Genomic DNA, 20,319 nt, shown 5'->3' with positions numbered 1-20,319 from the left:
TTCAGTTAGGAAAGTGAAATACGATTGTTCTGTTCTTGTTCTTAATGGCTTATCTCCAAACACATCCTGCAGTTTAAATACATCATACAGCAGCAGTCTCACAGAGGCAACTTCATGGGGTAAGGATTTTGTTGTCATGTGCATTTGGAGTTGGGAAGTGGAAGATCCCATAGCAGTAGCTTACACGCTTTCTGACTTGTCAGTCAGAAACTGGGTTAACATATTGGAGTAGCATTTCTGAGACTCGTTTGTCTTACATCAGGCATCTATCTCATTTATAATTCAATGATCTTAAACTGGTAAATGTGATTGGGATAGACATATCCATGGATTTGCAGAGGTTAATGCTGCTTGTCTAAACACTTGTCATTTTTAATCAGTCAACACACCACTTAACTTGTTTTCAATGGTTCTTGCAAAGATTAATGCTTCATGTCCAGCCCCGGAATGACAGAAAATAGAAGTATCCATCATATGCTTCCTTTTATCTTATGCAGTAATGTTCACAATTGGGATTTGCAGAATCCTGCAGGCAGAGTAGAACAGAGGATGCTTGCCCAGGACCATAAACTCGCCTGAGGGTGCACATACTGTATCTGTGGGCACGTTAATGCCCTTCCTGCTCTCCAGCAATGAAGCTGGGTAGAACTTTTTTAATTACAAGTAAACTGAAGACATTTTCTGGCATGAGAAGTGATTTGTTTTCAGGAAATGAATGAGCATTTGGGGAAAAGCAACTGCAGTAGCTTGTAACTAAGTCTTATCCTAGCAGTGGAGCCAGCGTGTAGAGAACTGCCAGATCCATTTATTAAGCTGGGAATTAGTTCCCTGCTTTACTGAAGATGGAGCTGTGCTTTACAGTTTTTAATCTGTCTTCTAAAATACAAGGAACGGGGAAAATACTGAAACTGAGCAAGATTATTTTTCAGAAGTTGTGTTTTATTAACATAGTGGGTTTAACTGTTAAAATACAGATAAACCTCATCACTGAAAACTAGTGTAGTTATCTCCCCAAAGACGACTTCTATATAAGTGCTTCATATGGTCTGAGTCAAAATGAAACAGTTGAAAAAATATGCAATAACTTTAAAATACTTTTTTCCTTCAGCTGGAAAAATACAAAACGAGTAGGGAAGGAACTGGAATATCCAACATCTGGAGAACAACAGCAGCTACTCACATCCGTGTTGGCAGGGTATGTCCCTGCCACAAATCGTAGTCCAGCAGCACACAAGGAATGTGTGTGGGTTTTCTTTTTTCAGCCTCTTCTTTACTATTAGGGCAATCATCTAGAAGCTTGAACTGCCCATACCACACTCTATTCCATATGGAAAAAAAATTCTTTTAGTAGGAAACAGGATACTAATAACTTACCTGGAAGGAACTTAAGATCTCTATGGTAGATACAGCTTTTAATAAAAATATTTTTCCTATGACATTAAAAAATATATTAGAAGTGAGCAGAACACAGATAATCGCAGTATGGAATTTTAGCTGGAAGAATGAGGGTAGGAACTACACTTGGCAATTCGTAGTTTAAAATTGGTTGTATTTTAACTATAAAGCAGGTGGGAAAACTCAAGTCTATCTATTCATCCAGCAGCCAGAGAAGTGTAAGTTGTCTCCAGAGGTCTAATAGCAAAGAACTTGTTAGGAAATAAATATCCTTGAAGTACTGTATGTGCCAATAAGATCCACCTGAAAGCGTAAAAAAAAATGAAGAAAAATTCCAATCTGGTTCTTCAGATTTGCAATTTTATACCAAAAATGATCTGTTGAAATTGCCATTCTCATTATAACAGTCTGACAGCCCCAGATTCAAAGAATGTGATAATACACAAGATGTTATTCTGATAGCCTTTTCTCTCCAGGTTAAAACTTAGAAAAACTCTGACGTTTTCCCAGTGCGTGTATAATCACCTACCAGACAGATTAATTAGGGAAGCAAACAGTGGCAATAAGACTTTAGAAATCAGAAGGGCACCTTGTGCAAACCTAGTTCGATGGAATTTTATATTTTTTAGTCTAAATACTTAAACTTCAGCATCTGTGATTTGAGGCTTCCAGAAACAGATTATGGGAAGCAACCAATACAATTAATTGTATCTCCATCAGGAATATAGTTTTGATAATCTGAGCTTTGACCTCCTGTATAGTGCTAGGTAAGACAGATCTGAGTCAGAACAGTCCATCAAATGTGACTAGTAGGATTTGTCTTCTATTTTGCAAGAAATTAACAACAGTGGAGAGTAAGCTCCCTTGGATACAGTTAGTTACCTATTTTTAGACCATCAGTGTTAATGCTGTTCATTATGGTCAACTCCAAATACATCAGCACTAAGCAACTCACCATCTTCCTCTCTGGAAAAACACTGGATAAGCTCATGGCACTTTTGCTCAGTGTTCCAAAGGTACGAACTTGGAAGTTACTGTTGCACTGTGTTGCCTGCCTATAGACCTGCAGCCCTTAATTTCATTTTTCATCACACCTTTCACATACCTGTCTGTCTGTCTATAAAAAACCCCTATGGTAGGTATTATGACAAATACTGTATTGCCTTACTGTTGAATTTCTATGTTCTATCAGTATGAGCTGCTAACACGAAAGCATACAGACATGGGGAGATTATTCACTGAAACAGAACAGGAAAACTCATCCAGTCACTGGTTTTACATACCTTCATTTCACTTTGAGATACTTTGTTCAGGAGTACACTCTGCTTGGAACTGGAGGACAGCAGCATCCATGGCAGGAGGAGTTTCAATAAAATGACAAGGAGCAGTTAGCTGTACCGTTGTGTTCTGCTGTTTCCCTTTGTTACAGTGTTCTCACCTACTGGTGTAAAGCACTTCCTCCACTAAAACTTGGGTCCTGTATTTGTTCATTCCTAGTAAGAGAAATCTGCTCTTCTTTTGGAATGAGTAGCAGCAGTAGAGGTTTCCCTGCAGAGCCTTGTTTAAGTGCTTTAGTCTTACACTATAAAAATTCTTATCAGGGCTGGGATGTTTTTCCATTCTTGCTATTGAGGTTCTGAAAGTTTGCTATGAAGAAATGACATAAATTGAGCAATGGTACTTGATGCAGGTGCACAATATTTAACTTGGATAGTCAAATTTGAATCAATATCAAATGCTCCCACAGTCTGCACCAGTGTACACCAGTCTGCACATTTACCCTGTGAATATTTTCACATTTTCAAGAAACTCCCTACAAAGGTTACGTTGATCCTCAGTACAGTATGTGATAATAATACCATCTTCTAAACATGAAGACAAACATAAGTTAGACAAGTGCTTTTTAAGCAGTAGATGTCAAAAGGATTCATAAAGAACTTGAGTCTCATGAGCTTCTCCACACGGAAAAGCTACACTCTGGAATTTGGGCATGCTCAAAGTTGTCAAAAATGTCCAAAATTGACCTGAACAAGGATTAGGATCTAATTCAATCACAACAGAACCCTACAAGTGTTGAGATGCCTCTTCTTACAAAAACAATCAACCAATCAACAAACCACAGCAAAAAGTCCACTTACTGGAAGACCTCAAAGTAAGGGAGAAGAATAATTATTTTCACAAATGCACAGCCCTGTGGAATCTCAGAAGGACAGTCGAGAACATAACAGGCATAATTTTTACTCTTACAAGATCTTTATGTTAACCTGTATTTTACTGCATCGTGTATCTTAAATTGGTTGGAATAAATAGTCTGGATCTAGAGACAAATTCAAATTGATGCCTAAGGATTGGCTACGTGATGTGCTCCTCCCCAGTGCCCCATTTTCCACAGCCTCCCCACAGCAGCACCTCTCACACAAAATGCCCTTTCCCTCGTGCTCATGGCTGCATTTTTGAACAGCAGCACCAGAGCTCAGTGTTTGTTTATGGAAAAAAATGATGATCACTTCCCAATTACGAGCAACTTTTATAACTATTAAAACCTCCAAAAAAGTAACTTGCCAAACCTGCCTTGCATGCACACTTGGTAGGCAGAAGATTTTCAACCCCTAGCCAAGTATGACTTGCATAGACTTTTGTTTTCTAGATAACAAAACTGTTCTGTAACACATCACCAAATTTAAGTATTGCAGATTAATTAATGCAAATCTTTAGATCTCAGGAATTTTAAAATCAATGGTATCAAATTGGAATGAGGATTTTTTCCTAGAAAGATCCTAAGATAAGGATGTTTTAACTCTTACATAATTTAGCAATAAGAAATATTCTGTTGAATTGTTACTGATGATCTGTGTGCCAGATTTCTGAAGCACGATCAGCTAAGTGCTTTTACTGCTCTTTTAAGCAACTGGCTGCAATAAAAGTTCCTGTTAAGACTTTTGATTAATGTTAAGATCAATGGCTTGAAGCAAACTACACCTACAATTTGCTTTTGAATCAGCTAAAAGGTTGGTTTAGCTTTGAGTTAGATTATAGTTACATAAAAATATTCAGCAGTTACAGAAATTGCATCAAAATCAAATACCTCATATGGTTGCACGATTTGCATGTTCAGTAGAACCTGAGGTGGAAGTTACTGAATACAGGAGGGGAATAATTTCCTGAGCTAACTGAAAAGAAAAAATCTCAAACAAAAACCCAAACCCTTAAATCTAAAAAAAAAAAAAACAAAAAACCAGCAGTTAGCTGTCATTTGTAATACAGTTTGAAAACTTAAATTCTGTAGATAACATTCCATTCCTAATACTTGAGCTCAAAGAATCCTTTCATGTTATTTTTAACCAACCTCCTCCTCCATCAGGTTCTAAAAGGAACAAGCACTTAGGAAGTTCAATGCAGAACACGCTCTGTGCTCTGCCAGAACAATGCTTTAATTAAATATTGACCCCCTTCAGGAAAAAAATATCAAAATGGTAGGAAAGCAGCCCTCAAACCTTGTGGGGTTTTCCTACAGATTGTCAGAGCAAGGCAAAATCAGGCACTGCTGTTCTTGTCAGAGCTCTAACAACAGAAGCGTGACTCGGTTTCTCACGCCATAGCCAGGCTTTTGCTCACTTCTATTCTTCCTGCAGCAGGCAAATGGAAATGTTTCAGGGAACACTGAAGTGCCTTCTGTTTCTCAGACTGTTGAAGAAACAACAGAAGTTTCAAATGTGCTTCAGTGGGCAAGTGAGAGTCTACACCTCAATATTCAATCCAATAAATCTGACAGACTGGAACACAGGTTCTACCATCTTCCTTAGGTCCCCCAAAAAACTAATGCAGTGTAGGAGTAGGACAGGAAATCAATTTGGCTACTCCAGAAAAGTGTAATTTTGGTAATTCTCCCAGCAGAGGCCCATGTTGTTGATTTGTTTTTTTCCCTCGACTTTCCTAAGAGAATACTTTTAAAATAAGTAAATGAGATTCAAATTCTTTCTGAGAACATCTTAAGGAATACAATTAGAAGAGAAAATCCAAATAAACAGAAATTTAAAATCCCTCACAATTTACAACTTCACCTCATTCCTTTTTTAAAATTATTTGTCTTACTTGATGTTTCTTGAAATCTTGCCTAAAGGAACTTCTTAGAAAACCTACACTGATGAACCCCAGAACTAAATTTGTGGAAAAGGTGGCTTGTCCTTTAGAAGGAGAGTTCATGCTCTCAAAGCTGAATGCACAGCAGAAAATAATTTATAATTGTTCTTTGTTAGTTTGTGGAGGTTTTTGAGGGTTTGAGAAAAACCTGTATTTGAAAATTTTCCATGTGGTACTAACTTCCACCTCACTTTATTGATACAGCAAGCGAATACACAGAGTATTTTTCACATAGCTGATATATAAACAAAGTTTTAGTTTGCCATAATTTTAATAATATTTTAATTATTTTTTATTTCATGTCAAATACACTTTTAGAATTTTCCCCGATATCATCTGTATATAGGATTATTAAGTTTTTAAAAATATATATATATTTTTTGCCCAAAATGTAGACTGAAGCCCTGAAAAGGCAAAAGCATAATTCCTGTCTCTGACACACTTCACCTGGAAAATGTTTTAACTCAAGGCAGACATCAAAACCAGGATGATGACATTTAAAAATGAAGGTGGAGCTGACACATTAAGTAACAGCAACTCTAACAAGAGTCTACTGAGGGGATTATGAGGTATTAGAGCTTCTAAATTCTAACTCTTGTATGTCAGGGATCTGGGGGGAGGGGGAGCTGCATCAGACCAAATAAAGATCTGTGTTTAGGCAGACAGAATAAACCCAAGTAATCAGCTTAAGTAAAACATTTGTTTCTAGCTAACAAGCTCAGTGCTACAAATTACTTTCTCTAAATGGGCTGACAGTTCTTCCACTGTAACACTATCTGTCTTGGACTTGCCTTTGAAATTTGCCACAAATACTGAGGTACTTGCCCCGACCTATTTGCTCCTAGTCTTAATTGTTTGTGCATGGTTAAAGCTCATGTATTGGCTGACTTTAAAAGGCTGGGGAAAAAGGAATAGAGACAAGTATCAGTAGTGTTTTAGGTAAGGTTTGGTCTCTGCAAAGAATTACATTGAATTATGTTCGTGGTTGATAGGACAGGGACTAGCTCTGGAAACAAGTTTAATTTCACACCACTTAACATGGACACAATGCTCCCCTCACCTTTTGACTTTAGTCTTCAAAACTGAAGTGATTTGAAGTCACTTGCCAGAGTTCATGAAAATAAGGGTGCTGTAAAGTTTGATGGGCATCAGTTCTCTCATCGGGGTCATATTTTATCATTGCACACAGGAGATAGCTTTGAAAGGCAATCTGTGCACAAGGGAAGACTTTCCTTTTCCTTTCTTTAAAGGAAGGAGTTAAAACTCAAAATTCTTGACCTGTGTTAAGCAAACTGAGAAAAACATTGAATCATGCATATTCAGAGAGGATTACACTTTACTGAAAAGAAAGAATTCACCTGATTTAGGCAATCATTCATTAGGGAAAAGTAAGTAGTACTTGAAAAACACCTTTTCTTTCCTAAAAATTTATGTCACTGGCCTTAAAGATACTGTGGAAATAAAAGGCCAAACAAGATCAAGACAGGCTCAGATTTCCTCTGCTCTGCCTGCAAGGTTCATGAATGGGTCTCTGGGTAGGGATAGAAGACACTGCTCTTGGGTCAGCACAGATTTTGGGTTTTGTGGTGGTTCCCGGAGCAGAAATTGCACACAGCTGTACAGCTCTATTGTGGATATTGAAACAGTGAGATTAGTAACTATGGGAGTGCATACTTACTGCTTGAACTTTTGGAGTTTGGTTACCAGGGGTGCCTAACACTTCATGGATTTTTGAAATGTGGTCCAGCTCATTAGATCTAAGAAAAAGAGGCCGGAAACTGCAAGGTAAGAGATGGTATTAGTACTAGAGAAGACACAGTTAAACTGTCACTTTTGATTAGAAAAATCCTTCTTTTATGAGGAGGAGAATGTGTTAGAATTATTCATTTATGGACAGTTTAATACCTATAAACAACTGGAGGATAACATGAGCAGCAGAGCAACATAGCTGCTGGTTTGGATTGAAGGAGTAACTTGGGCTATTAAATGGAAATCTGTAGCTGTCCTCTCCTGCTGGCTTGAGGCAAAATATGTAGAGATCATCCCTTGTGGTGAAGGGCAACAGTTCCCAGAAGACAATGCATTCTCCTCATTTGAAGACAGCAGAATCAAGCAGTGTGCACATAGAAATGTATTTATTACACTCCATTCCTAACACACAGGTTCTTTGCAAGCAGCAATACTGCAAAGATGGTAATTTGAACTGCATTCCTGAGCTGGATCCTCAGTTAATATAAAACTTGCACAGAGACCTTGAAAACACTGTTATCATATTAGAGCAATCTGACTTTAGTCAGGTCCATTTACATTTATTTCCTGCACTTGCTGCTTTTTTCCTTGAGCTTATAATTTAAGAAACACTTCAGTAGCACCAAATGACTCTTGAAAGCAAAACACTCACCCCTTTGTAGACATGAGAAACTTCTTTTTAACTGTTTGCAAATTCAATGAAACAGCTGGCTGCACACTGCTCTGAGTGTCTTCATAAAGCTTAGAGTAGAGCAAGGAGAGAAAAGATCTGATTCACATTGTGCAGCTGCATCAAGACATGCAGCTGGGACTAGCTTCTGTGTGAACTAAAAAATGTGCTGTTGTGGAATGTAAAACTGTAACAAAGTCAGGAACAACTGTGCAAGCCACTGAAAAGTGCGATCCAGGAATCATGATTTATAGAGAACAGAAAGAGAAACAAGATTTGAAAGATCAGCATGGCTGAGCAAAGGACTGAAAGTTCTTAGACAATGTGCTGTAAAGCATAAAGGCTTATGCAACCACTCAACAGCAACAACTGCAGGAGGCACTGAAAAAGAAACAAACCTGTCCGTATTAGTTTGGCAAATCTGTACCTCTTTTAATTCATTAATTTCCAATAAACATCCCTCCTTTCTCTCTGAACACACCTATAAGGTTTCTGAAAATGTTCAGTGGTTGCAAAGAGTGAATTTTTTTACATTAAGCTGAAACTACAAGGAAATATCTTTAAGGTTTGGGGTTTTCCCATGAGAAAACTTAAATTTACAGCATGTCATTTTCTTACAAAGCTACAAAGCCCAGCTGGTTCAAGCTGAAATGAAAAAAACCCGAGGCTTTCTTAAGGCTTTTGGTCCCGATTTACTTTGTAAGACTACTGCCACATTTGGGATTTTTCTTTTAACACTTTTCTGGCTGGAGAAGTAGAAATGTTTCTACAAGTTAGCAGGCAAAGCATAATGGTTGTCATTTAATGTGATGGTGATGGCAGCAGCTGCACTTGCCATGTGGAGGAGGAAAGAAGCAAAGCAAATGTTATCAGTCCTGGTTGCAGATCAGAGACAGCAGTGTGGGAGGAGAATAAAGAACTGCTGCTGTTGCTAGGGCACAAAGATATTGGAGAAATACTCATGGTGGGTATTTTTCCTTTTTTCTTGAAGACCAGGGACAGATTTTTTGAGTTATGGTTTCATTATCACCAAAAATCTTAAAATACTTTAATTCATGTTGTCCGGAACTCTTCTTTCATCAGAACCTGATTTCAAAATATACCAGTACACAAAATCTTAAAGAGCACAGGGGTCTTAGACATACTACCCTATAAATCAAAGCCCTAAATCACAGGGAGTGTATTCTCTAATCTCCTCTGTTTCTGCAGAAAGTATTGGTAAGTCCAAAAAAAGTGGGAAACATTTTACCATTAAGTGCATTAACAAGACTGAGGATAGTTTGTGATGCTCATGAGAGGAAATGAGCCTTATTCTACAGAGAGAAAAAGCAGAGGAAATACATTTTTACTAAATATGAAGCCATTGGGGAAAAAAAAAGTTCAAAAATGTTTCTCTGTAAATCACTTTTGTTTGTACTGTGTTCTCTTGAACTGCTTTATTACTAACCTGCCACAGGGTGAAGACCGTGCCAGAGCAGACGGGATTACTGCCTCGTGAACCCTGCAGACTAAGCACCGAAGCTTCTACAAATCCATGGAAACGAAGATCATATTACCCAAACCACATGCTCCTAATTTGAGTTATTTACCTTTGATTATCTTGATTAATGATAAACAAAACCCTCCACTGAGCACAGTACCTTGTGATTTCATAGAAAACACAGCCAGGACTCCACATGCCAATTTTGTAACTATAGAGCCCATTTGTAAGCAAACATTCCAGTGTTCACCACCAGCATGGGGAGGTACTGTGTGCCTGCTGGGAATAGATACTCCCACAAGATCCAAAATCTCTTAACTATAGGGTGTTCTGCTGCAAAAATAAATAAAATATTTCCACTAATAACAAACACTAAAATATTCAAGCTATGACTGTAAAACAGTCATCGTAAAAGAAATCGCAGATTACTTTAAGAAGAAACTTTCCAAAATCATGGGGTAATAGTATCACAGTAGTAAAGCTGCATTAAAATAATAAGTAGCTCCAGGCATGAAGATATCTGTGGCCATAGTTTGTAATGCAAATACTGTTCTGTAGCTCATGAAAAGAAAGGTAAAAGAGCATAGGGAGTATCAGATAAAGAAAAGCTGCTAAATAGGACATCTAGATAAAGTTACTAGAGTTCTTCTGTTTAGCAGTGATTTAATAGGTGGCTTTGGCTTCTCCTGTACACTTCTATGACTCAAAAGAAAAAAATTATCTTCAGAAAGTAAAATTTCATAAACTGAATTTTAAAATCCTTGCTTTCAAGCATTAGCAAAATAACTTTCTGCAACTGTCAGGAGAGATGGTTACAATTAGATCTTCTGAAAGCCACTATCTTCTGCTCTCTTTTGTATGTGTAACTTCCACTAAATGTAGGAACTGAATGTAGAAAGAAAGTTGCAAAACTGAACCCTATTTCCACTGTCTAGATTAACACAGAAAGGAAAATATATATTAATAAAGGATAAAGAACAGGTTTTTAGGTTGGAGGGAACACATGCAGGGTGTAATGCATCTCAGTCATTTCAGGTATTAGCCAGTAACAAAACTGCTCATTCCCCTAGATCAGGAATACAGTAACTGTCTATATATTTCTTAAAAAATTGTACTTTTATTCATGAAGAAACATTACCTTCTTAGGGTAAAGAGAAAAATACTTATATACTTCACTTTTAGTTAAATATCCTCACATAAAATTAATTACCTTCATTATAATGTTTTCTTGTTGCCCATCTCTCTGAAATATTCCATTTCTGTTCTAATACAAACGCAGAGAGAAGAATTCAGTAAAAAGATGAACATTATCAGTGCTTCCAGTTATTTATAAAAAAACCAAAAAATACTGAAAGAAACCAGCATTTTTTTCAAACTTATAAACAGGTAGTAAAAAATTAATTTTAACCATCATGGTGAGCCAATAGCTATGGATATGGGAATGGGGAATGGGCACATCCAGGAAGGAGAGGCCAGGCTTTCTGCTTCTGCTCTCATCAAGGCTACCAGAGGATTGCAAGGGCCATCCCCTCCCAGGAGGGCTTCCTGCAGCAGGTAAGCAGGTCCTAGAGCTCCTTTGGGGTGCTGGCAGCAGCTCTGGCTGCCTGCTGCCTCCCAGGACTCTGCTGCAGGCAAAGATGTATCTGGGCCATGGCCTTTTCTCTCCCTGCAGAGTTGACTGCTGCCCCAGACAATTCTGTTTCTGCCTAGAGAAGACCCTGAAATAAATGTATGCTACATTTGCTGTAAAGCTGTTGCTGAACCAGGTCTTTTACCTATGTATGCAATCTAGAGATTTGCATATCTGCTACATGTTGTTCCTGATTTTTTTTTTTTCAGGCAATGGCTTTCTCCTTCCTAGAATAAAGTTTCAAGTTGTGTGAGTCCTTTTCAGTAAAGAACAAATAGAATACAAGTCTTCAGCTTCCAGAGGTGCATTGATATCACCTTTTTCAATTATACTACTTCTGTCGTTTATAGTTAGCTTTGTAGTTCATTTCCCACTCAACTTCTGACGTAATTTATATTTCAGTATGCACCAAATAGCTCAGCTAACAATTGTCAATTCAATACTCTGTAAGATGCCTTAGTTTTTACTGCATGTATTAGCTGCAGTATCTATTTCCCCAAGTTTTGCAGAACTGCAGTATTTCACTTCTAAATATCTCATTTCCTCTCTACTCAAAGTAATTGTCCTTCAGGTTGAAGATTTCTATCAATCACCTCAAGTTGCCGCAATGGTTTAAGGACTGTGATTCACATTTGAATTGCAAATTAAAGGCTAACCTACCTAGTTTAGCTTGCTGTTGCTGTTAGACAATAATTACAGTCATAAAATTTATCCATTTTTCAGAGCCATTCAGTAACTGCTCAGCTTTTTTCTTTTATAGGCTCCAAAGGCCTTTTAATCGTGCTGTAATGCCTTTATGTAACACCGCAGTGCCATCAAGGGAGGCAGAAATGATCACATTTTTGAAAAACAAAGCAGGTACTGATCTTCGTGATGACAGTAGTATGAGTAATTGGCTGGGGAGGAGGAGGGAGATTATCAGGACAGTAACTCATTGAAGCCAGAGCCCCAGCAGCCAGCGGGACCTGTGTTCCCAACTGATTACAGTGCTCCTCCAGGCAGCCACATAATCCACTGGGCAGGATTAGATCACAGAGCACTTGGAACAGAGTACCATTTACATCAGGAATTGTAGTAGTAGTGCCCCCGTAGAGATAAATGGTGTTTTCAACATCAGGACTTTTGTCATTTAGAGTGGAAAAGATACTATAAAATGCAGCTATTCAAATCAATTTAGATTATTATTCGTATTTAAGGAATTGGGCCTTCATAAAAAGAAGTCATGCTTGATTGCTTTTTCATTACATGCCACTAGAAAAATTTGGAGCAGATGCTCTTGTACATCCAGATTTATCATTGGAGAAACTTTATTTGGCAGTAATAGTGCAGTGAATCCTAAGGCACTTGAGGCTTCTATAATTTCTCTTGAAAGATCCTCCACACCTCTCTCTCTGCCACTTTTTTCACTGCTTTAAATGACCTATCTGCTGTTGATTAAACAAAGGGCAAGACTGGTTTTCAGTTATTAAATGCTCCCACTATAAATTAACAGCAAGACAATTATGACTTTGTGTAAAGACAAATAGGCTTGATTGAAGTCACATTTTTAAGGAAAAAATCAAAAGTATCAGCTTTCCACATTAGTAGCATTACAGTGAACTGTCCTCCTAATTACAGAAGTGTCTCCATCCTCCTTGTCAAATTAAAAATTCATTTTCAGTCCACTTCAGTTTACTTTCCTATTATATTCTATGATTTGACAAGCTCCACCCCATGTGCCACCACCTTATACAACATTAAAAATAAGGCACTGTATCATGGTAAACACAGTCCAGACTCAAAATTCAGGCTATAAAGAAGAATCAGCAATTTATAGAAGTTCAGGTAAACCCAGATCGATGCTCAAATAATCCCAAACCGCAGCATTTCAAATTACTATTGAATACAGATTTCATTTTGAACTGATTCACTATACCATAGAAAAGGAGGTTACTACAACTAAGTGATGTGAAAACAATAATCTTCTAGAAATCTTTGAAAGAACTTCCATTTTTAAACCTTAAAAAAAAAAAAAGAACATACTGAAATGATGATTCTCATTTCCATCTGAATACCATGCTAAATATAGCAAATCCAAAATGTCTTATTAAAACTAGTACACACCAATGTCTACTTCAGCAATCAGCAAATAACTCAATTTTAATCTCACATTCTTATCTAGGTCAGAAACAGAGTTACTCCTTTTGTCAGAGATCTGAATAGTGAGTGTCACCACTGACATGTTCGGGAGCAAGTCTTTATTGTATTACACTGAATGACGGCTGCATGTTCAGTTATTTAAATTAAACTCCTAACAGTTAAGACATTAAAAATTCTTAATTATTAATTTTTTAAAATCCTCTTTTACTTAAGAATTGTAAGCCCCTTCATTTGCTGTATCCAGTTCCTTTGCTGTTTATATAAGATCTGGTTTTAAATCAGCTTTTGTTCTAAATTTTTTGTAGGAACTCTTCCTGAAGCTTTATGGTCTCTGACCTGCTTCAACAAACAGCTCCAGATTTTTTAAATATAGAAGTATGAGAGTATAGGATGTATGAGAGAACATTATTTTATAAAGAAAACTTAGTGAAAGGCTTTTTTACTAGGTATAAAAATTCAAAAGCCTTATTCATTGATTCAATAGTTTTGAAACAAATGAGAATAATTTTCTTATTACCTCACTGCAGCCCTGACCCAACAAAGAATCTGTTTAAGTTTTTTTTTTGTTACATAAAGCAATTATTTTGTGTTTTGCAGTCAAGGTTGTTTTTGACTGTAGAATAGATGGCTATGGACTTGACTCATGGGAAACCTGCATGCAGCCATGTCTTAAACAACTGGGTATATTCCACTGGCAAGAACTAAAGGGTAAAGCAGTACAGCACCAAATTCCCTATGAGCTTTATAATCTGTAACAGTGAACAAATAAATTAAAAACAATTCATTCCACTTTGTGATCCACACAAGGAGAGTTTGTGTTTCTTAAGCATATGCTACATACCTTTGATCAGCTCATAAATATTCATGGCCATTAATTCACATACCAGTGAAAGGGAGCCAGGGTTTTCATCACTGCAGAAACAAATAAGGAGACTTTAAGCTAGAAATAAAACTTACACATTGATTGTACACAGCGTAAAAAAAAGTACTTAGTTTAATCAGTACTAAAATAGACATGTTCATTTTTAATTGATACTGTCTCATGGAAGTTTTTAAACTTAAACTCTGAGGTATTGTAGTTTCAAGTCTATGCTATCCAAAGTGCCCACTGCAGAAGTTAACTGATTTATTCCATGAAGCTTTTTGAAGGCATGTTTTCTGGGCAGATCACACTGTTCAGTATCAAGAAATTTCCAGTAAATTAACTGATACAAGCTTACAGTAAAAGCGAGGGAAGCTATTACACCATATGTGAAAATACTTTTTATTTAAATCTCCAGTAGTGCATGGAAATAAGTATCTGGCTGGAATCACTCTTTTGCTGACAACTGCAATTTAAAGTATAACCATGATGTAATACATCTGACACGTTATATTTCACTGCCCTGCAGAGGCAGACATCTTTAGGTATCCAGTTTTTCTTGTAAGGTAATTGCATTACAGTCCATCTCCCCTGCACTGTCGTGTTAACCCAGCCAGTAAAAGGCTGAGGGTACAATGTGCAGTTCAGCTTGCAGACAGTCTGCGGGATTGGCTGGCCAGCTGGATTACACTTAGTGAACACCACGGCCGCTGAGGCTGAGAATTCCAGAAAGCCAAGCTGCTGACACGATTAGCGCTCCCATGTGTTTGTAGAAAACAGGCCTGGCAATAACGGTGCAGTACCTGAGCCCTGAACAGAGAAATAGGACAGCCTGAAGGGCAAGAAAAAGTATTTCAGAGCAGTCAACAAGTTTTGTGTCAAGTATTTGAATAATGAAGGATATGTCTGCTGTTGCACAGTGATGAAATGTACCATGCAGTAATGGAGTAAATGATGTCATAAAACGTGATCACCCTGTGAGACAGAACTTGTCCTCAGAGGACACTGAAGTGCTTAATGAGGCAAGAAACCCAACTTTATCTGACACTTCTTTCCAAAAGCATAGCTCAGCTACTGCCTAATTCTGAGATGTAAACTTCACCTACTTGCACAGAAGTGTCTGTAAAGTTGCTTAAGAAATGATACTGCCAAATAGTTTGTCTTGATCCCCAGTTCAAACTGATAAGTCAAGTCAAGATCCTTAAGTACCAGAGGCTATTTCAGCAGATAAGCTGTGTGTGTGCCTAACCAGAGTACTGAGCCATGGTGTACAGATAAAGCACTAACTGGATATGGGACATGGGTTGAAGTCACCAGCAAATCTCACATATTATGAGATGAAATTTAACTATGCTTAGCATATATTTAGTTTTTAATTTTAATACTAATGTTGAAATATTTTTGGTCTGTTGGAAAAGAGCCACAGAAAGCAAGAGCTACATCAGACTTTCTGAACAAAGGCAGATGTAGACTTCAGATTTTGAGAACCATTTTGGTTTTGTCTTTCTGTTGAAGCTGGTTAAGAATCTACAGGCTGTCTGTAGACCCAAAAGTTATTGGATATTGTTCAAATATAGGAGTAAAGAAGAAGGAAATCAATGCACCATGCATACAAAACAACTTTATGTAAACATATAGTAGGATGTAGACTCAGCCACCTTCATGCTTGTATTTATCTCAGATTATTCACTTGATCAACAGTAAAGTTAAATTAAACAGAAAAGAGGAAGACTGACTTACAGCCAGGGACTGGATTATTGTTGACATTTTCCCCTGCCATGAGGTTGTCAGAACTTTAGTCTGTCACTAACTTTCAAATGCAGGGTCCAATAAATTGTTTGCTTGTTGTTTCTTTATTGAGTAAAACAGTAATTAGTAAATGGCTTTAATCCTTCTTGCAGCTTGGAGTAGCTGGGCTTACCCCAAGAAGAAAAGCAGTGATGTGTTCTGCTCCAGACATCTGTCACAATGCCAAGGAGGTACCCAGCAGGAATTTTGTGTTGCATAAGAGTATGGATGATACTGTTTACTCTTGTGCTGCTGTAGCATACATTCCAAACATTGCTCAGTGGGATGCATTGCCAGATTTAACATTTAAAATTAAGTTTTGATGGAAACCTCTTACATGAAAAACAGACACTATTCAATTATTGTATATATTATTTCATTGCCCTCCTAGACTTTAATAAACAAAAATCCCATGCTACAGAAACTCTGGGGAGGAAGCAGGAAACAAAGAGCTTTGCACACTATTGAATGGATCAGAGCAGGACATGCGTCTTTTCCCAGTCACACTTACGGCTAAACACCAAAACAATATTTTCCACTTTGAAACGAGGAGAAATAGCTTGTATGGGCAGGTTCTGTTTAAAATAATCTTATTATCTGTTGTTAAAAGAGTTCACTTAATCAAAATAATTTGTCAGTCAATTTATCAAAGCGTTAAAGGCCTAAAAGATGTTTTAGATGAAAAGATGAGAGTCTGCTTGTTGTGCGGGCTGAGTTGTACACATCTGCCCTTGATACAGTTAAGTAGACAGTTTAAATACTCTTTTGATCATAAATGAGACAATTCTGTCAGTTGTAGGCAATGTATAAATGGACCAACAGATCTCTAACAATATAACAGAGAATCAGAAGCCAAATTACTTGAAGATACTTCTCTTTTTTTAACTGATGTTCTTTGAAGCTCCGAGTTACATTTTGAAACTTCACCTAAGAGCAAAACGTCCCATTTCACTTAGTATGTACAAATGAGTCATTCCCAGTGGTTTCATTAGGAACTTGATATATTTAACTGAGAATACAAAATCAGGAACCCAAGAGGCACTGGTTGGCACTTAGATACTTGGAGAACAGTGTCAAATCTGTGTCTACTTAAACACAGCCCTCTCTATTTTCCTAACTGATAGGAAAGGTACCTATTTTGTGACCATATAACATCTGGATGATGGATGTAAATATAAATGCAAATATGAAGGAGAATTAATGCTGTACATTGACTAAGGATAAATGCACTGGTTTTAACCTGCATTAAAACATTAAAGAGACTGAAAAAAGTATTACCCAAGGAGAGGACTGACACATTTCCTCCAGTTATTATTTATAGCTAAAAGAAAAACAGCACAAGTATATCCAGTACATTTGGCAAGGCAGAAATCAACTATTTATTCCTCATTCATCTTGTTTCACCCTCGACCCAGTGTCCAGGCACCATTTAATACAGTGGGTGACATCAATTAGAGTACTCAAGGAAATAACCCCCCAGTGCCAAACAGGAAGGCAGAGCTCCCTTTCTGTACCACATGCAAACCTTTTTAATTCATGTGTACTTAAAAAGCTTCACTTAGTCTTAATTTTGTGTTCCCTCACTGAATTTAAACATGATTTTCTGTAGAATGCAGTGATTAATTATGCATACCTTTCAAAATGTTGTTTCATATGTTTACTTGCATAGTACTTTTCTTCCTAAGACTCAGTTTCTCCAGAATATCAGAAAATGTTCCCTGTCCTTATCTTAGCAAGTGGTATTTTAAAAACAAAAATACGCTGTTTAAAAATCGTTATGAAGACTGTTTATCAAGCCTTACTTGACTTGTTAAATGCTGACTAATGGAAAACTTTCAAATAGAAGAGGTATTTTGTTAACATGTAAGTTGAGAGAAAATAAAATGAGAAACACCAAATGAAGTTTTCCTGCCCAGATTACAGAAATATATATTCCAGAAAGCAGAATACAGTAATTCTGAGACAATAAACTACCACCTCCTTGCTCAGAGACGTGATGCCTTTTCACACAGCCCTTCCTACATTTTTGTATGCAACTCATATTTTAATTTATTCTTTGCTTCTTTCACAAAACACACACACAAAAAAGTCCCTTTATTTACAATGCACTGAAAACAAAATTATCTTGGAAAACAAGTGTATCATGAAATCATTGTTCCAACATGGGGGTTATTTGTCTAGTTTTTTTGTGTAGGTATTGTTTGGTTTGAGGGTTTTTTTAAATTTTATTTTAAGCAAAGCAATTTCTGATTTTAAAGCTTTATTCCTATATTAAATTCAGATATGAGATTTGCACTGTGCCAAAAGTAATGTTTGGCTTTGATAATGAAGTGCTTCAAATACAAGGATGTGAAAAATCAGTCAATTCTAATTCTGCAGAACTTTAAGGGATGAAGCACACAAGGGTTATGAAAAAAAGAGTTTTATTTATATTAATTTTCAGGTCTTCTAATTTCCATCAGAATTGACTTTCTTCTTTCCTCCTTTATTCTCCTTCAGCTTTGTGATTAACTGTTCCTTACCAATCCCAGTGCTTAGTTCCCTTCACCCACCTCATCCTCCTATTTCCTTTTATTTTTAGCACCTACAGATTCTAGCCTTGATAATTTTTTCACTAATTTCACCTGAGCAAAATCCAATTCTAGTTAGCTTTATGCTGCTGTTGCTTTTGACATGGTCTTATTATTCAAGAAAGATGCAAACCCAGTCATTTTGAGGGAGGCAGGCTGGAAAACCTCTTCTATCATATTCAGCCCTTTATGGGTGTCAGAATAACTGGGTGTCTCAAGCAATGTGGCAGCAGTAAATTCAGTGTAGCTGCCTGTTATTAGTTACTGTGACAACGGGCCCTGGCAGGGATTTGGCCTGTGACAATCAGCACTTTGTGAGGCTTCTTCCCTGCCTGGTGTGAGGACTCCTTCTAAGGTCAGTTCTCAAGCAGTTTCTGTCCTGCTGCCTTGTTTTGGAAGATAAGAGAATTTACTAGCAGAGATGGCAGCTATTTCATGCCAGTTGCTCTCTGTGTCCAAGAAGACTTCCAGATATGTTTAATTTACAAGTATAAACACAGCCTTACAGTGGAGAAAGACTGCCAAGAAATTTTGCAGAGGGAAAAGTTACTTAGGCAGGGACATTCTAATGCTGTCTTCCAACTAACAATCAATTTGTGTTGTCCTATTCTCATTTCATCTCCCCAGCTTTCATACTTGCTTCTGTTGAAAAACAAAACAAAACAAAAAATGTTTTCTTTTCTTGTGAGCCAAATGTTTGTACTATAATTAGTAGAAATTTCCCCTTGCAACCTCTCTTCAATAGCGTAGCAGCACTTACATGAGAATTGTCAGGTGCTCTTCTCATTTTTATCATCGGCTGCTTCTGTTTTCTGATCATTATTGATCGTGCTGCATCATAAAGTACCTAATTAGGCCATCTAAATTTGAAAAATTTGAAATAGTAGAGTAAAATAAACCATACCATCTAATACACTAAATATAGAGAACTTACATACAGAGCTATTTTAAAAGTAGAAACTGAATTTGAAAGTCACTGTGGGTAAATGAGGCAATCTCTAACAGAGACTCCAAAAGGGGGAGGACACCACAGGACTGTTTAATTGCTTTGACTGTTATTATTTGATAATTGGGCATTTGTGCTTCAAGGGAGCTGATCCTTGGCCTTCACTGAGACTGAGGAAATAACGTCTTGTCGGGAAAAATCACCATGTTCTTTATCCCCACCTTAAGTTTTAATTTCCTACCTAAATTGCTAAATATAAGATGGAGATTGTAAATTCATACTACTTAAATACTAATCTCACAGAATTCAGTGTAAATGATTTTTTGGGTAGCAACTGATACCCTCGAACCACAGTCAGAAACACTCTGGCTGTGTTACATGTTCTTATAATGTCAGAGCCAGCCCAGGGGCCAAATATACCCAAGACAGACATAAAAAAAAAAAAGTTAGCTATTTGTTGATTTACTCTTTTATTCTAATAAATGGCAATCCTGTATTTTTTTGTTTCCTTAAATGCAAATAATTGATTCTCTGGCATTAAAAAAAAATTCAAAATCATGATCTGAAAATAAGATGTTAATATCTATGGCATACCAGCCATTGTGTTAATCAACCAAAGTACTTGGGCAGAGATATGCAGGGAAAGCATTATTGTACAAATGTATTGAAAATATCTTCAGGTATTTAAAGAAGTCAGATAGTTTATGTTTATACTACTTGGTTATGTTTATATATTTATTTATAAATGCATTTTACATGTACAAGAGAAGCCCAGATGACAGTGGAGGGCTCAAGACAACTTGAGTTGTTTAAATTTTAAATTGCATAATTCTAATACTGTACAAAGACTTAATCTTTTACACATTTTAAAACATTCTTACAGCACTGAAGATCTTTTCCATGTAAGCCTGTAAAGGTTGTTATTGTAATTCTTTTACAACAGAGTGGTC

The 20,319-nt window shown here is 36.9% G+C and overlaps 1 protein-coding gene across 1 annotated transcript; it reads right to left on the bottom strand.

The window, feature by feature from the left end:
* Positions 1-942: 942 nt before the first annotated feature.
* MOK (MOK protein kinase) lies at positions 943-19,970 on the bottom strand. Its single transcript, XM_058420884.1, is given in 10 exon segments — positions 943-3,042; positions 7,214-7,313; positions 9,595-9,767; positions 10,645-10,693; positions 11,210-11,291; positions 14,045-14,115; positions 15,679-15,765; positions 17,487-17,529; positions 17,532-17,576; positions 19,964-19,970. Coding segments are annotated over 10 exon segments (870 nt in total). The 3' UTR covers positions 943-2,829.
* Between the last annotated feature and the right edge of the window lie 349 nt (positions 19,971-20,319).

This window comes from Hirundo rustica, chromosome 6, assembly GCF_015227805.2.
Source record: "Hirundo rustica isolate bHirRus1 chromosome 6, bHirRus1.pri.v3, whole genome shotgun sequence".
NCBI lineage: Eukaryota > Metazoa > Chordata > Aves > Passeriformes > Hirundinidae > Hirundo > Hirundo rustica.
This window is presented reverse-complemented; position numbering and strand designations above follow the sequence as displayed.